Source organism: Papio anubis, chromosome 8 (genome assembly GCF_008728515.1).
Source record: "Papio anubis isolate 15944 chromosome 8, Panubis1.0, whole genome shotgun sequence".
Taxonomy (NCBI): Eukaryota; Metazoa; Chordata; class Mammalia; order Primates; family Cercopithecidae; genus Papio; species Papio anubis.
In genome coordinates this window covers 118,663,321-118,682,030 of record NC_044983.1, presented here as the reverse complement: position 1 = coordinate 118,682,030, position 18,710 = coordinate 118,663,321, and the positions used below count along the sequence as shown (strand labels likewise).

Sequence of the window (18,710 nt, the reverse complement as noted above, 5' to 3'; positions counted from 1 at the left end):
TGACAGAGCAAGACTCTGTCTCCAAAAAACAAAAAAAAAAAGAACTTACTCCTCCCCTCCTGACTGTAATTTTGTATCCTTTAACAAATCTTTCCCTATTTCCTTCTTTTCCTCACCTTTCCCAGCTTCTAGTATCTTCTAGTCTACTTTTTAGCTTACACATGTAAAATATACATGACAAAACTGGGAGCCCGAGGTGGGCCGATCACTTGAGATCAGGAGTTCAAGACCAGCCTGGCCAACCTGGTGAAACCCAATCTCAACCAAAAAATACAAAAATTAGATGTGCGTGGTGGTATGCACCTATAGTTGCAGCTACTCGGGAGGCTGAAGTGGGAGAACCGCTTGAATCTGGGAGGTGGAGTCTGCAGTGAGTCGAGATTGCACCACTGCACTCCCGCCTAGGTGACAGAGTGAGACCCTGTCTCAAAAAAAAAAAAAAAAGGACTTATCATTTTAACAATTTTTTTAAGCATGTAGTATAGTCGCATTAAATACATTTACAATGTTGGGCAACCATCACCACTATCCAGATCTTTCTTGTTATCCCAAGCAGAAACTCTGTACCTATTAATGGTAATTCCCCATTTCTGTCTCCCCACAGCCCTTGGTAACTTCTGTTATAATTTGTCTCTGTGAATTATTTATTCTAGGTACCTCATAATTTGAATATGTATTTGTCTTTTGTATCTTGTTTAGTGTAATGTTTTCAAGGTTCATCCATGTTGTATCTTGTGTCCAAATTTTATTCCTTTTTAGGGTGAATACTTTTCCATTGTATGTATATACCACATTTTGTATCCATTCATCTGGTGACAGACATTTGGGTCATCTTCACCTCCTGACGTTTCTGAATAAAGCTGCTATGATTACTGGAGTACAAATACTCGTTTGAGTTTTTGTTTTCAGTTTTCTTTGGTATACCTAGAAGGGGAATTGCCACATCGTATACTAATTCTGTGTTTAAACGTTGAGAAACCACCAAATTGTTTTCCACAGCAGCTATACTATTTTACATTCTTACCAGCAGTCCACTGAGTTTCCAATATCTCTCTTGTAGCCCACACTTAACTTCTGGCCTTTATATTTTGGTTTTTGTTTGTTTGCTTGCTTTTTCTTTTTGAACAACTGCTCTTTCTTATATCTCATCTCATTTGGGGTTGGGAAAATTAATTAATTGATCTCAGCAGACCTTTTAAGTATCAGGGCCAGGCACAGTGGCATATGTGTGTAATCCTAGCACTTTGGGAGGCCAGGGCAGGAGGATCACTTATGCCTAGGAATTTGGGATCAGCCTGGACAACACAAGGAGACCCTATCTCTACAAAAACTTTAAAAATTAGCTGAGTGTGGCAGTGCGTGCTTATAGTGTCAGCTACTCAGGAGGCTGTGACAAGAGGACTGCTTGAGCCCAGTTTGAGGCTGCAGTGAGCTACAATTGTACCACTGCAATCAGCCTGAGTGACAGAGCGAGACCTTGTCTCTTAAAAAAAAAAAAAAAGAAAATGAAAAAAGTAAAATATCAAGTTAGTTCCTTTATTAATTGTAGTTTGGATTCTTGAGTTCTCATGATTTTTAGTTCCTTAATCTCTTGTAAACCTGGTTTATACATAAATCTAACATTCTTTAAAGACTTGTTTAAAAAATATACAGTTTAACTTGTCATTAAAAATATGTGTATAATAACCTGCTATTGTATTAAATGCATGTCTTTTTTTTTTTTTTTTTTTTTTGAGACAGAATCTTGCTCTGTCGCCCAGGCTGGAGTGCAGTGGCCGGATCTCAGCTCACTGCAAGCTCCACCTCCCGGGTTTACGCCATACTCTTGCCTCAGCCTCCCGAGTAGCTAGGACTATAGGCGCCTGCCACCTCGCCCGGCTAGTTTTTTGTATTTTTTAGTAGAGACAGGGTTTCACCGTGTTAGCCAAGATGGTCTCGATCTCCTGACCTCGTGATCCGCCCGTCTCGGCCTCCCAAAGTGCTGGGATTACAGGCTTGAGCCACCGTACCCGGCCAACACATGCATTTCATATGCATGTGTGTATATATACTGCATATATCTGTGTATATACTGTACAGATGCTCCTTGACATATGATGGGTTTTTTGGACATAACCCAATTGTAAGTGGAGGGACATACTGAATACATACCACTTTCATGCTGTTGAAAAGTCTAAAAATTGTAAATTGAACCATTGTAAGTTGGGGGTCATCTGTATATATGATATATATTGCATTTGTTTTCTTTTTTAAGGTGCAAGAATTGTTTATCCGTGATTATGGAGAGATTTTTAATGTCCAGTTACCGGGTAAAGAAGAACGGACAAAATTTTTTGAAGATTTAATTCTAAAACAAGCTGCTAAGCCTCCTATATCAAAAAAGAAAGCAGGTTAGTTTCTATATCAAAGTTAATATTTAATAATTTTGAGAAAATGGGAATGAAACAGTTAATGGCATTGACATATGTCTGATAACACAAGCTCAAAACCTCAGTCATGAGGTTGATGCATCTGCTGCTTAAAACTGTCTATGCTTCCCATTAAAATGGACTGAAGTTCTTAAGGTACACAAGGTATTTCATAGTATAGCCCCAATCTTTCTTTTTTTTTTTTTTTTTTTGAGATGGAGTCTTGCTCTGTTGCCCAGGCTAGAGTGCAGTGGCACCATCTCGGCTCACTGCAAGCTCCGCCTCCTGAGTTCACTCCATTCTCCTGCCTCAGCCTCCTGAGTACCTGGGACTACAGGCGCCCACCACCATGCCCGGCTTAATTTTTGTATTTTTAGTAGAGACAGGGTTTCACCGTGGTCCCGATCTCCTGACCTCGTGATCCACCCGCCTCAGCCTCCCAAAGTACTGGGATTACAGGCGTGAGCCACCACACCCAGCCCCCCCAATCTATCTTTCTAAGCTCATTTTGAGCACTTGTGTTCTGCTCAGCCCTCCACCGCCACATTTTTTCTTATAAAACACTATCTTTAAACCATATGTAACATAATTTTACCTTTTCACTATTTTATTAATTCTTGCTCTCTTGTTAGTAAAGCTTCTCTCTCTATCCCTCATCTCTGTCTAAAGAACTACTTATTCTTTTATTTTTATTTTTTGAGACAGGGTCTGTGTCACCCACTGGATTGAAGTGGCATGATCGAGGCTCACTGCAGCCTCAACCTCCTGGGCTCAAGCATCCTCCCACCTCAGCCTCCCAAGTAGCTAGGACTACAGGCTCATGCCACCATACCTGGCTAAATACTTGTCCTTTTAGTATACCTCATTTATTCTTTATTATGAAGCCTTTCCTAACTTATATTTTATATGGGCAAAATGAATTACTTCTGCCTTTATGACCCATCATACTTTTAAAATACTACTAATATGGCATTACGATTATATAATTATGCCTCTTACTCCCTTAGTAGTTTGTCAGCTCATTGTGGCAGGACTCTAATAATCCTTTTTTTAATCCTGAGTACTCATTGGATATCTATTTAAACAAAATAACCTTTTGTTATATTTGAAACATATTATACATTTTCATTAGTTCAAAACTAGTAAAGAAGGCTTTTTTATAGTTAGAATATTTTTGTCCTGGAAATAATGCAATTTCAAAGTTTAATAACCTCTTAAATTATCTGGGTGTTTGTTTGTTTGTTTGTTTGTTTTTGAGACGAAGTCCCTCTCTGTCACCCAGGCTGGAGTGCAGTGGCACGATCTTGGCTCACTGCAAGCTCTGCCCCCCGGGTTCATGCCATTCTCCGGCCTCAACCTCCTGAGTAGCTGGGACTACAGGCACATGCCGCGATGCCCGGCTAATTTTTTGTATTTTTAATAGAGACGGGGTTTCACCGTGTCAGCCAGGATGGTCTCGATCTCCTGACCTCGTGATCCTCCCACCTCGGGCTCCCAAAGTGATGGGATTACAGGTGTGAGCCACTGTGCCTGGCCGCCTCTTAAATTATCTTAAAATGGAACAGAGGTAATGACTTGTAGGAATTAGCATTCCAAATTATAAGTTGCTAATGATTTCTAGAGGGGATGTAGGGTTAGAGATTATGGTAGTACTTTTATATTCCAAATCTTTGGATTCCTTGCATATGTAAGGAAGATAATCCCTCAAATCCTGACTCTGTTTTCACTAAATCACTTGTTAACCCTCAGTGTTATGGAGGAGCAATAACTAAACTCTTCCATTCATGTGAAGTTTTGCAGGCTTTGGAGGTACTCCCAGTAGCACCACCACCTGAGCCAAGATCGCTGACAGCAGAAGAAGTGAAACGACTAGAAGAACAAGAAGAAGATACATTTAGAGAACTGAGGATTTTCTTAAGAAATGTTACGCATAGGCTTGCTATTGACAAACGATTCCGAGTGTTTACTAAGCCTGTTGACCCTGATGAGGTATTAATTTAATCTTTGGATCAAGTGTATTCTAGGCTATAATGCTTCACAATCAAAGGATATTTGAAGAGTTTATGTGGTTCTGCCTACACTCTGAACTAGTTTTATCTATTTGGAAACATGTACCGGATTAGCGTCCTAAGCACATGGAGACTTTAAGAGCAGGGTAACACATTTTCCTTTCCTGCAGACAATTAACTTTGTCTCCCCAACCTAAACATTCCAGAAGTAATTGAGAATGTCTTATTTTGTTTGTTATTTTTTTGAGACACAGTTTTGCTCCTGTTGCCCAGGCCAGAGTGCAATGGCGCGATCTCGGCTCATTGCAGCCTCCACCTACCAGGTTCAAGCAATTCTCCTGCCTCAGCCTCCCAAGTAGCTGGGACTACAGGCATGTGCCACCACACCCAGCTAATTTTTGTATTTTTAGTAGAGACAGGGTTTCTCCATATTGGCGAGGCTGGTCTCAAACTCCTGACCTCAGGTGATCCACCTGCCTCGGCTTCTGAAAGTGCTGGGATGACACGCATGAGCCACCATTCCCGGCCCTTTTTTTGTTGTGTGGTTTTTTTTTTTGTTTTTTTGTTTTGTTTTGTTTTGTTTTTGTAGTAAAGGTTGGGGCCTCACTCTGTTGCCCAGGCTGGAGTGCAGTGACACAATCATCTTTCACTGCAACCTTGTAGAGATAGGGTCTTGCTATGTTGCCCAGCCTGGTCTCAAACTCTTGGCCTCAAGCAATCTTCCTGTCTCAGCCTCCCAAAGTGCTGGGGATAACAGGCATGATATTATGACCTGCACAGTTGGAAGAGACCTGGAGAGCCAGGTCTTAAGTTGCCCTGAAGGATGGGTGGCAATTGGATGAGGAAAGAATATAGGCTGTTACTGGAGAATACAGCTGCCCAAGGATAAGAAACAAATACAAAACAAAAACAGTCTTAGATCAAGTCAAAGGTTTTATGTTGAATATATTATCATAATCTCTTACGTATTTATTCTCTATCTCCTATATTGCCTAGCAGAGAAACTTGACTCACATGTTATGTTTAGAGTTAATTTTGTGATTTGATCATTTGCTTGAATTTTAGGTTCCTGATTATGTCACTGTAATAAAGCAACCAATGGACCTTTCATCTGTAATCAGTAAAATTGATCTACACAAGTATCTGACTGTGAAAGACTATTTGAGAGATATTGATCTAATCTGTAGTAATGCCTTAGAATACAATCCAGATAGAGATCCTGGAGGTGAGCATTAGTGAATTTTTTTTCAGGGGGTGGAGTTGGGGGGCAGTTAATACTTAGGGTTGATTTTTATGTCAGGTGCTATATTATAAACATAATCAAAATACTATTTAATTCTTACAACAACCTTATCCCCATTTTACAAATGGTAAAAATGAAGTGTAGAAAGGTGAAAAACATTGCTCAAGGTCACACTTCCAGGAAGGGGCAGAGTGAGAATTTGAATGCAGGTTTCTTTCATTCCCAAATCCCTGTTTATTAACAATTACATGATAGATCCTCTAATGAGACACAAAATGGCTTGTATATTTTGTATATCAGTGCTTTTCCTCAAAGTGGAAAAGTAGGCACTCTGTAATGAAATGGTTTTTAAAATATTCTATTAGTTAAGACCATTATACTTTTTATTACAAAAGCAATATAATATAGGACTTACTAATAGTAATATTTTTAAAAATCCAGTCCTCCATTTCCTTTCTCCAAAGGCAGACACTGTTTGAGGATATCTTTCCAGAACTTTTTCTATGCATATACCCCTTCTGCTCTCACCTATCCCCTCTATTAATATAAAATTTAATGGGTGCAATGTATGTTATTTGGGTGGTGGATACCCCCAAAGCCCTGACTTCATGTGTAGTCTGTGCCTGTAACAGAATTACACTTGCACCCCATAAATTTTTACAAATTTTTAAAAAGAAAATGTATAAAGGATTTTTAATGATGTGTTTGTTCTGCAGCTTGTCCATTTCCAAGAAATGTTCTTTCTTGGGTGCTTATTTAATTTTTTGATCGCTTCCTGTTCTTACGGATGCAGAGTTCTTTAACTCACCAGTGGATAAAAAAATACATTTTAAAAATAGTTGTTTTCTGTATTAATTTCCCCTCCAGTACATTGGCTTTCTGTTTTTAAATTGGTGGTTCTTGTTAGATAGATTGATTAGTATAGGAAACTACTGAAAATGTTCTCAACAATTGAAAAGCTTACTATTCTTTCCCTCCCAGTCCTCTAGCTCACCTTCCCTAGGCATATCCCTGTAGTTCAGAGTTCTGGAGTTAACCAGTGGGAAACAGACTAACAAGATGAGAACATTCCATTGTATGTAGGAAGAAGGAACGAGGTACCCTGGAGGCAGAGGGCTTTCACTGTTGCATTGCAGTCATGCTGCTGCTGCTGCTCCCTTTCTGTCTATTGTGGCAGTCTAAAATTACTTCAGGCTAGTGGTGTCAAATGTTAGTGGACATCACAGTCTCCTAAAGGACTTCATAAAATACAGATCACTGGACCCCATCTCTAGGGTTTCTGATTCTGTAGGTGTGGACCCTGAGAATTTGCATTTCCAATGAGTTTCCCTGTGACACTGATGCTGCTGGGTTCAGGAATCACTACTTAGACCTTGCCCTGACTTTCTTCAGGCCCAAATGCCATTTTAGAAAACCCACCTCAACATTCTGCGTGTAATATACTGTATAACCTGGGAGTGAATTTTGCAGACTCTTGTCCTTTGAGGAGTATTGATGTGGCTCAAGCAATCCTGCATTCACTTATTCCGTCTTCTGCCTCAAATCATATTCCAGTTTGTAGTATTCATACTCTGAGCTTAGGATTTTCCCAGTGTCTCCTGTGGAGGGTTGTTTTTTCATTGTCTTTGTCTAGTTTCTTTGTCAATAGAATAACAACCTCTATATACCTCTTGCAAAATTCTTTCACATTCCTTGTTCACTAATGACACTGATAGCCTTCTCTTTTAATTTTTGTTATTGTTTGATTTCTTGCTATTGATTTTTTTTTTCTGATATTTCAAAGGGATCTAAACAGGACAGAGAGTAAAATTGTTTGGGTTTAGTCTGCCGTATTGAATCAGATGTCCAGAACATTAGATTAGCACCAGAAACAGAATAGGACAAAAAGGAATTGTAAGAGCTACTACTATCTTAGACCAATATGCTGAGTTTATTTTTGTTATATTATTGAAAGGGGGAAATTAAAAATTATAATTTTTATTCACTTCATAGATCGTCTTATTAGGCATAGAGCCTGTGCTTTAAGAGATACTGCCTATGCCATAATTAAAGAAGAACTTGATGAAGACTTTGAGCAGCTCTGTGAAGAAATTCAGGAATCTAGAAAGAAAAGAGGTAGGAAAGTGATTTGGTTGATTTGTACCAACCTAATATTATGAATGAATTTCAGAATATACGAATTTCAGAAGCATCTGAAAAGGATGCTTCAGATGTATTTTGTACTTTTAGTTAATCCTTCATGTAATTTTGAAATCTGGAAATCCTTTTGACATGCCACATATCTGTTTATAAGGTTGTAGCTCCTCCAAATATGCCCCGTCTTACTACCATGTGATGCCAAAGCAAAATTCCACTCTTGCTGGTGACAAAAGATCAGACCCAGAGCAGAATGAAAAGCTAAAGACACCAAGTACTCCCATGGCTTGCAGCACTCCTGGTAAGTACTCAAGTAGTTTTCGTTTATGAAATTATAACTTTATTCTTTACTAATGCCATTCACTTTCTCCTTTATTTTCCTTTATTTGTGTTAAAGCAATGAATTACATTGATTTTCTTACTATTAAGACAACTTTGCATTCTTGAAATAAATCCAAGTTTATAATGTACCACTTGCAACCCAAAAGCCACCATCTAATTGTGGACTGACTGGATTTGAAACTGATGTCTGTAAATTCTGGTTTATTTCCTACTCACCCGTTATTCTTAAGAGGTAACTCCAGAGATTACCAATTCAAAGCCTGTAGGGTTTTCTGAGGCCTGCCTTCCTTGGCAGACTTTTAATTCCAATTTTTGTTCTTTAAGCCCCATTGTCAGACTCTGCTCAGCTTCTTAGCCTCTGTTATTCATTTGTTTTCCCAGATTTTGGCACTGTAATTCCTCACTACTTTTTTTTTTTTTTTTTTGAGACAGTCTCGCTCTGTCACTCAGGCTGGAGTGCGGTGGCGCAATCTCGGCTCACTGCAACCGCTGCGTCCCAGGTTCATGCCATTCTTCTGCCTCAGCCTCCCAAGTAGCTGCGACTATAGGTGCCTGCCACTAAGCCTGGCTAATTTTTTTTTTTTAGATGGGTTTTCACCGTGTTAGCCAGGATGGTCTCGATCTCCTGATCCCATGATCTGCCTGCCTCAGCCTCCCAAAGTGCTTGGATTACAGGCGTGAGCCACCACATCCGGCCATTCCTCGCTACCTTTTTAGATCTCTGTGTGCCTGTTAAGGTTAGGGTTAGCAGTGTTTGCTGGGGTTAGAACCTTCTGTTGCAAGTTTGTCCATCCTCGGGTAATTGATTTGAGATAGAGAAAGAGTAAACCCTTCTTTTGAAGAAATGGGAGGAGGCAGCTAGGAAAGGAAAGATAAGAGAAGAAAATTAGCAAGAGGCCTTCAGTACCAGAATGCTGACAGTCAAATCAACTTTAAGCAAGAATATATATGTGTGGAAATTAATGACATGGAAATTGGCTCCCTTAAAACAATCGTTTGATAGATTACCCAATAGGATTACATATTTTGTATCCACCAAAAAACATGTACAAGAATATTCAAAGAAGCAATATTCATAATATTAGATTGGTACAAAAGTGGTTGCAGTTTTGCCATTAAAAGTCGTGGTTCAACACTGGGAGTAGCTCAAATGCCCATTACCAGTAGAATGGAAAGATATGAATTATTATACAATGAGAATCCTTAAACGTCAACTACATACAACAGCATGGATGAACCTCCCAGTGTTGAGTGAATCCTAGATATATTCACATGTGACATAAATTTTAAAATATATATTTAAAATTTTTATGTATGAAGTCAAAAATGGGCAAAACTAATCCATGCTGTTATAAATCAGGATATTGTTTACCTTTTAGGATATTATGACTAGAATTAGAATAAGGGTGATTTGGAATGTTAGTATATATTCTGTTTCTCAATCTGGGTGCCGATTATGTGAGTTTCTTCTGTTTGTGGATATTCATTTGATGTTTATGTTCTGAGTACAATTGACCCTTGAATAATAACGAGTTTGAGGTGCACAGGTCCACATATGTGTGGATTTTTTTCAATAAATATCTTGGAAATTTTTTTGGACTTTGCAACAGTTTGAAAAAACTTGCAGATTGAATTGCATAGCCTAGAAATAGTGAAAAAATTAGGTATGTCACAGATGCATACAATATGTATAGACAGTAGTCTATTTTATCACTTACCACTATAAAATATACACAAGTCTATTTTAAAAAGTTAAGATTTATCAAAACTTAACACACACACACAGATCGTACATAGCACCATTTGCGGTCAAGAGAAATGTAAACAAATATAAAGATTCAGTATTAAATGACAACTAGGTCGGGGGCAGTGGCTCACGCCTGTAATCCCAGCACTTTGGGAGGCCAAGGCAGGCAGATCACGAGGTCAGGAGATCAAGACCATCCTGGCTAACACAGTGAAACCCCATCTCTACTAAAAATCCAAAAAATTAGCCGGGCATGGTGGCGGGCGCCTGTAGTCCCAGCTACTTGGGAGGCTGAGGCAGGAGAATGGCGTGAACCCGGGAGGTGGAGCTTGCAGTGAGCCGAGATCGCGCCACTGCACTCCTGCCTGAGCAACACAGCGAGACTCCGTCTCAAAAAAATAAGAAATAAATAAATCACAACTGCATAAAATTAACTGTAGTACATAACTGTACTACCATAATTTCGGAGCCACCTCCTGTTGGTGTTGTGGTGAGCTCAAGTTTCATGAATGTCTGCTTAAAACGATGTGTGATGCGGTGAGCAGTTGACCTCTCCAGTAAATTGCTTATTGCAGTAGAAAGTGATTTGCAGTTCTCAAGTATTTTTTATTTTTTATTGTGTTTAGCATAGTACAAAAAACCTTGAGTAACACCACAGGACACATAGGAGGTGCCACTAGTATTGCTGGAAGTGCTCCCAAGAAACAGAGAAAGTCATAACCTTCTAAGATAAAGTTGAATTGCTTGATACGTGCCATAGATTGAGGTCTGCAGCTGTAGTATCCTGCCCTTTCAAGACAAATGAATCCAGTGTAAGGACCATTGAAAACAATAATAATAATAAAGAGCTAGGCGTGGTGGCTCACGCCTGTAAACCCAGCACTTTGGGAGGCTGAGGCGGGTGGATCACTTGAGATCAAGAATTTGAGACAAGCCTGGTCAACATGGTGAAACCCCGTCTCTACTACAAATTAAAAAAATTAGCCAGGTGTGGTAGAGAGTGCCTGTAATCCCAGCCACTGGGGAGGCTGAGGCACAAGAATCACTTGAACCCAGGAGGTGGAGTTTGCAGTGAGCCAGATTGCATCACTGCACTGCAGCCTGGCTAACGAAGCGAGACCCTTGTCTCAAAAGAAAGAAAAGAATACTGGGCGCAGTGGCTCACACGTGTAATCCCAGCACTTTGGGAGGTCAAGGTGGGCAGATCGCCTGAGGTCAGGAGCTCAAGACCAGCCTGACCAACATGGTGAAACCCCGTCTCTACTAAAAATACAACAACTAGCTGGGCATGGTCGTGTGCACCTGTTGTAATCCCAGCTCCTCCTGGAATCTCAGCTCCTCGGGGGACTAAGGCAAGAGAATTGCTTGAACCCGGCGGGGCAGAGGTTGCAGTGAGCTGAGATCATGCCACTGCCTTCCAGCCTGGGCAATAGAGCAAGACTGTCTCAAAAAATAAAGAAAAGAAGGAAATTTGTGAAGCTGTTGTTGCAGCTACACTAGCAGATGCAAAAACTTTGTACTTTTTGTGAAATACCTTTTGTCTGGTATTGAAAATGCAGCTTTTATCCGGATGCAAGATTGCTATAAGAAAGGCATACTAATACATTTCTAGAAAAATGTATTCTAATACAATTCTAGATTCTAATACAATTCTAGAAAAAATGAAGTTATTATATGACAAAGTAGAAGGAATTTAATGCCAGCAAAAGATAGTTTGATAATTTTAGAAAGGTTTGGCTTTAAAAATATCAAGATAGGGCCAGGCGCGGTGGCTCACACCTGTAATCCCAGCAGTTTGGGAGGCCAAGGTGGGCGGATCACGAGGTCAGGTGATCGACACCATCCTGGCTAACACGGTGAAACCCCATCACTACTAAAAATACAAAAAATTAGCCAGGCATGGTGGTGGGCACCTATAGTACAGCTACTTGGGAGGCTGAGGCAGAAGAATGGCGTGAACCCCAGAGCTGGAGCTTGCAGTGAGCCGAGATTGCGCCACAGCACTCCAGCCTGGGGGACAGAGTGAGACTCCATCTCAAAAAAAAAAAAAAGAGAGAGAGAGAGAAATCAAGATAACAAGAGAAGCAGCTTCTGACAACCAAGAGGCAGCAGACAAGCACCCAGACACCATTAAGAAAAATCACTGAACAGAGGCCAGGCACTGTGGCTTGTGTCTGCAATCCCAGCACTTTGGGAGGCCAAAGTGGTAGGATTGCTTGAGGCCAGGAGTTTAAGACCAGCCTGGGTAACAGAGCAAGACCCCATCTCTATAAAACCAAACAAAACACTAGCCAGGCATGGTGGCACACATTTGTAGCCCTACCTTCTTGGGAGACTGAGGCAGGATGATTGCTTAAGCCCAGGAGTTCAAGGCTGCAGTGAGCTATTGATTATGCCACAGCACTCCAGCCTGGGTGACAGAGCAAGACCCTGTCTCAAAAAAAGAAAGAAAGAAGTAAAAGAAAAAAACCACTGGGGAGAAAGGTAATCTTTAATTGTCCTTTGTCATTTCTACTACCTAAAAGTTTTACCACTTCTTTCCAGGACTTCTGCTGTGTGGTTATATTGCATCTAGTCTAGACAGAATATTTAACCTCTCTGTACCTTAGTTTCTTCATCTGTAAACTGACGATGATAATGGTAGCAAACTTCATTGGGTTAAAGTGAAATTTTTGTTTTTGTTTTTGTTTTTGAGACGGAGTCTTGCTCTGTTGCCCAGGCTGGAGTGCAGTGACATGATCTCGACTCGCTGCAAGCTCTGCCTCCCGGGTTCACACCATTCTCCTGCGAGTAGCTGGGACTACAGGCGTCCGCTACCATGCCCAGCAAATTTTTTTGTATTTTTAGTAGCGATGGGGTTTCACCGTGTTATCCAGGATGGTCTCGATCTCCTGACCTCGTGAGCCGCCCTCCTCAGCCTCCCAAAGTGCTGGGATTACAGGCGTGAGCCGCCACACCTGGCCGGGTTAAAGTGAAATTTTCATGAGTAAGCGTACATAAGGGACTTAGAATTCCTAGTATATGCTTGATGCAGTGGGATACGCCTGTAGTTGTAGCTACTCAGGTGGCTGAGGTAGGAGGATCACTTGAACCCAGGAGTTTGGGGTTGTAGTGCGCCATGACTGTGCTTGTGTATAGCCATTGCACTCCAGTCTAGGCAATGTAGTAAGATAGTTTCTAGTATATGATAAATGCTCACTTAATAAGTGTAGCCTATTTCAAGTTTGGCCCTTCTTCCAGTCCATTTCTCATACTGCTGCCAAAGTAATGTTTGCAAAATATTCATCGGACAGATCATGTCAGTACCCTCCTTAAAATTATTCAAGATTAAAAGTATTCAAGATAAAATAATTTTTACCATTTTATGATCTGGGCCTTACCCACTTCCTCCACCTTCTCACAGTATGCTCTATTCTTGTTTCTGTATTTTAACCATACAAAACTACTGTGGTTTCTCACTATCCTTTCATATATCAGGGTTTTTCACTCTTCAAATTTTAGAAAATGGTTGAATGTTCTTTCATCATTTTTCTTTAAATTTCTTGAAGCTCAGTTGAAGAGGAAAATTCGCAAAAAGTCAAAATGGTACTTAGGCACCATAAAAAAGCGAAGGAAGATTTCACAGGCAAAGGATGATAGCCAGAATGCCATGGATCACAAAATTGAGAGTGATACAGAGGAAACTCAAGACACAAGTGTAGATCATAATGAGACCGGAAACACAGGAGAGTCTTCAGTGGAAGAAAACGAAAAGCAGCAAAATGCCTCTGAAAGCAAACTGGAATTGAGAAATAATTCAAATACTTGTAATATCGAGAATGAGCTTGAAGACTCTAGGAAGACTACAGCATGTACAGAATTAAGGAGAGAGAAGACTGCTTGCAATGGAGATGCTTCTAGCTCTCAGATAATACATATTTCTGATGAAAATGAAGGAAAAGGTACGTCTTTTTCAATTAAAATAATTTACTAATTTTAAAAGATATTTCAAAGTTTCTAAACAACGAATTGCATCCTAGTTTATTGCTTTTTGCTTGCCTTTCAGAGCGCAGATGTTAGTTAATTAGAAAACAATAGCAGTATGTTTACTATTGAGCTAGTAAGGATAGTTACAAGCTGTGGCATCAAACAGACCTAGATTTGAGCCTCCAATTCACTACTTAGTAGCTTGTGACCTTTGGCAAGATACTTAACTTGTTAGTCTGTTTGCTCATCTGCAAAACTGGGGCAGATAGACAGTTGCTTGGTAATGAGATATTTTGAAGATTAAATGTAACAAACTAAAGCATATGATACCCTTTCATTTTTAAGCAAAATAAGAGTCTGCTATGATTCTTGCTGAGTGGCATGAACAACTCTTACCCACCCTGATCATTTTTCTGTCCCTTATTGTAGGTTAAGTTCAAGATTTTTTATATTTATTCCACGGACCCTGCTCCGCAAATTTTCTATTTAGAATTGTCCTCATTTGAATCTTCTGGAACCCTTGATAGTAGGTTTGTTTGGATTTTAGAAAAGCCAAACATTATTTAATCATACAAAGCAAAATTGTGGATAATGGGGCCAGAAATTTATTTTGGTCAAAAATAAGCATTGACTAAGTTAATGGACTTTTTTCTTTTTTTTTTTTTCAGTGGCTGACACACTGAATGCAAGCCTTTTGCAAGGGCTTCTTTGACATGAGTTCTAAGTGTATTTGAGTAATTAGCAATAGTAGTCTAGGCTATACTTTCTAGTGTGAATATTTTAAATGTTAATCTTCTGGCTGTATAATATGTTTTGGTTTGAATCAGATTTGTTTTATTTTTCTTGTATCGTTTTCTTTTTAACAAGAATACTATTTAGCGGCACAGGTACTTGCTTAGATATCAAGAAATCTGGGTTCTTATCCTGGCTGTCTCAACGATTAGATGTATATCCTTAGAAAAGTCTTTTCACAGCCGGGCATGGTAGCTCAGACCTGTAATCCCAGCCCTTTGGGAGGCTGAGGTGGGTGGATCACGAGGTCAGGAGTTCGAGACCAGCCTGGCCAATGTGGTGAAACCCCGTCTCTACTAAAAATACAAAAATTAGCTGGGCGTGGTAGTACACACCTGTAGTTCCAGCTGCACCGGAGGCTGAGGCAGGAGAATTGCTTGAACCCAGGAGGCGGAGGCAGAGGTTGCAGTGAGCTGAGATCATGCCACTGCACTCCAACCTGGGTGACAAAAAGACTGCATCTCCAAAAAAAAAAAAAAAAAAAAGAAAAGTCTCTTCCCCTCTTCTGGCCTTATTTTTCTCATTTATCGTTGAGTGTATTGTTCTAAGTCATAGATCAGCAGACTTCTTATTTAAAGAACCAAATACCAGATAGTTAAATACTTTAGCCTACACAGGGGCCCATACAATCTTGGTCTCTGTGACAACTACTCAACCCTGCTGGGAAAACTACATTGACAGTAGATAAAATTGATGTGGCTGGGTTTGTTTGTTTGTTTTGAGACAGAGTCTTCCTCTGTCATCCAGGCTGGATTTCAGTGGCATGATCTCTGCTCACTGCAACTTCTGCCTCTTGGGCTCAAACAATCCTCCAACCTCAGCCGCCCAAGCAGCTGGGACTATAGGCATGTACCACCATGCGCAGCTAATTTTTTTTATTTTTTTAAAGAGATGGGGTTTTTCCATGTTGCCCAGGCTGGTCTTGAACTCCTGGACTCAAGGGATTCACCTGCCTCAGCCTCCCAAAGTGCTGGAATTACAGGCAGGCTGTGTTCTAATAAAACTTAATTTACAGTGATAGGCCAGATTTTGACCATGGATGGCATTTTACAACCCCTGTTCTAGATTATTGAGGTCCCTTCTAGCTTTTCAGTTCTGTGTGTCTTGTGCCCAAGTAGAAGACATTCTAACCTGTTGAGAATCCCCTTGAAATACTCAGTATGAAACCTATGTCTCAAACTGTCCTTAATTTTTGAGTGTATGAGTGGCGGTATCTCAATCTTACAATAGAATGAGTTAATAAGCCAGAATTGCTGTTTATGTCCTTAGTAAACATGCCCTGTTTAATCTGCCTGTTACTATTATTTTAGGCATCATATCTATGGACCAAATAATAATTATTTGATTTTTCATTCTAGAAATGTGTGTTCTGCGAATGACTCGAGCTAGACGTTCCCAGGTAGAACAGCAGCAGCTCATCAGTGTTGAAAAGGCTTTGGCAATTCTTTCTCAGCCGACACCCTCACTTGTTGTGGATCATGAGCGATTAAAAGTATGTAAATTGAAATCATAATGCTTTTACTCTGCAGATTAGTAATCCCCAAACACTGGCTTGTGACTAGTAGCATTCTGGCTACATGGGATTTACATGAAAAAGTAAAACGTTTTTTCCTCCAAACTTCCCTTTACTGTTCTTCTCCTTCCCCTGTTCCAAATTAAGAATAGGTCAGGCGCAGTGGCTCACACCTGTAACCCCAGCATTTTGGAAGGCCGAGGTGGGCAGATCACCTGAGGTCAGGAGTTTGAGACCAGCCTGGCCAACAGTGCAAAACCCTGTTTTTACTAAAAATAAAAAATTAGGCTGGGTGCAGTGACTCATGCCTGCAATCCCAGCACTTTGGGAGGCTGAGGCAGGCAGATCACAAGGTCAGGAGATCGAGACTATCCTGGCTAACACAGTGAAACCCCATCTCTACTAAAAGTACAAAAACAAAATTAGCTGGGCATGGTGGCAGGCGCCTGTAGTCCCAGCTACTTGGGAGGCTGAGGCAGGAGAATGGCGTGAACCCAGGAGGTGGAGCTTGCAGTGAGCCGAGATCACACCACTGCACTCCAGCGTGGGTGACAGAGTGAGACTCTGTCTCAAAATGAACAAATAAATAATAGATAAAATAAAATTAAAAATTAGTTGAGTGTGGTGGTGGGCACCTGTATTCCCAGCTACTGGGGAGGCTGAGGCAGGAGAATCACTTGAAACCGGAGGCGGAGGTTGCAGGGAGCCAAGATCGTGCCACTGCACTCCAGCCTGGGTGACAAGAGCAAAACTCTATCTAAAAAAGAAAAGAATTATTACTATTATTTTTTAATATAAAATAGATTTTTATTTCTTAAAAAAAAAAAATAGACAAAGTCTCACTATGTTGCCCAGTTTGGTCTTGAACTCCTGAGCTCAAGTAATCCTCCCGCCTCAGCCTCCCAAAGTGCTAGGATTATAGGCATGAGCCACCATGCCTGGCCCAAAATTAAGAATTATATCCAAGGATCCGTGGTAGGAATCAAAGGGAAAATAAAATAGCTAAGTGATTCTTATAGCTGCCATGTTACCTGTTGCTCATTCTTTTCCCCTGCCTATTCCCCTAAATTCAATTTTCAACCTAAGCACTGTAATTAAATGACCTCCTAATAGCTAATAATACTTGCCTTTGTTAAACTGAACTCTTCTTGCCATATCTGTAACAGTTGACACTATAGATAACTCTTCTTCCTTAACTATTGTGTCCTTAAATCATCCTTGCCTTTAACTACTTTTGTAAGCGTCTCAGGGTTTTTCTGATCATTTGCTCTGTTACTCTTTACTTTTGGAATAGCCATCACTTCTGTAACGGTGATCCTACATCTGGATCTCCACACCCTGACACACCTAAACAACAGCCTTATCTCCTCAACCAACAACTTGGATGTGTTACAGTTGCCTTAACATATTTGAAATAAGATTGATTTCTTGCCCTTTTCCTTCAAAAGTAAAAACATTCTGCATCTCAATTCCAATTTACCTGTTTTATTTTGGCCACATTTCAAGTCTGAGAACATTATACATTTATCAAAGATACATTATTTGTAATACAGATAAGAGTTTTGGCATTTTAGAGGGAAATCTGCCCTGTTTAAGTACAAAGTGAACCTGTTAGTACTAATGAACTTAGGAAAGCCTTTCTCTTGAATGTAGCAGAGCTAATAAGAACTCAATGTCTACACTTCTTAGAGAAGGAAGCAGCAATATTCCTGGAGTAGTTTCTCTAAAAAAACTGCAGTCTTTCTGAAAAACTCTATTAAAAAGTGTGTGTGGAACTGAAAGTCCATATAAATCTCATGACAGTAAAATGGTATTCCTAGTGCTGAAACAGGAACTTGTGTGTAAGTTCACTATGTTATGTTGTTTGGGGTTAAGAGTAGCAATTATTATTCTACTTAATTGTTATAAATTTTACAGCTTTGTTCTGCTCAGTATACATGTATGTCATTCATAGTCAATTCATTACTGAGACTATTTCAATTTTTACTTTTTCTGATAATATAACCCATCAAAATGGACTATGTAATAGTACAGTATATCCATTAGGTATGCAATAAATAATGGCCTTTTATCAGAAGATATACTTGGTATAGAATAATTTGCATAAAATATGTAGTTGGAGGTGACTATTTAATGTATTAAATTGCAGTTTTTAACATGCTGATCTAAATTATTGGTCCCATACATTGTTTTTATGACCATTACCTGTAGCCATTTTAGTTAGTTGTTACTTAACTATAATGGTGTGTTTTTGTTAATTATGAGGTAATGGCAGCATATTCTGGTAGGACCAGACTTGAAGAATTACAGAAATCCAGTAAGTCCACCATTTTAGTCATGAGAAAAAAACACTTAGCAGATGGAAAATCCTTTTTATATAAGAACCCTGAAGTGGTGAGGTAGTTCACCATTTATGTAGTATCTTTTTTAGTTTCACATAATAAAATTAGTTAAAATGTACTTATACTATCATAAAATCTCCTGCAAAAAAGCTTTGCTTTTCTCCTGTTAATCTAAATTGAGGTTAGTTTTTAATTTGTAGATGCTTATGGCT

At 39.7% G+C, this 18,710-nt stretch overlaps 1 protein-coding gene across 4 annotated transcripts in view; it reads left to right on the top strand.

Moving 5' to 3' along the window:
• Window positions 1-18,710, top strand: part of ATAD2 (ATPase family AAA domain containing 2) — a 104,356-nt gene that overhangs the window by 59,572 nt on the left and 26,074 nt on the right. For all 4 annotated transcript variants that reach the window (XM_009213544.4, XM_009213543.4, XM_017962283.3 and 1 more), the window contains exons 20-26: window positions 2,255-2,390; window positions 4,201-4,397; window positions 5,483-5,642; window positions 7,653-7,775; window positions 7,954-8,097; window positions 13,434-13,826; window positions 16,002-16,135. In XM_009213544.4, the coding sequence (XP_009211808.2) occupies window positions 2,255-2,390; window positions 4,201-4,397; window positions 5,483-5,642; window positions 7,653-7,775; window positions 7,954-8,097; window positions 13,434-13,826; window positions 16,002-16,135 (1,287 nt within the window). The remainder of the gene's footprint in view (window positions 1-2,254; window positions 2,391-4,200; window positions 4,398-5,482; window positions 5,643-7,652; window positions 7,776-7,953; window positions 8,098-13,433; window positions 13,827-16,001; window positions 16,136-18,710) is intronic.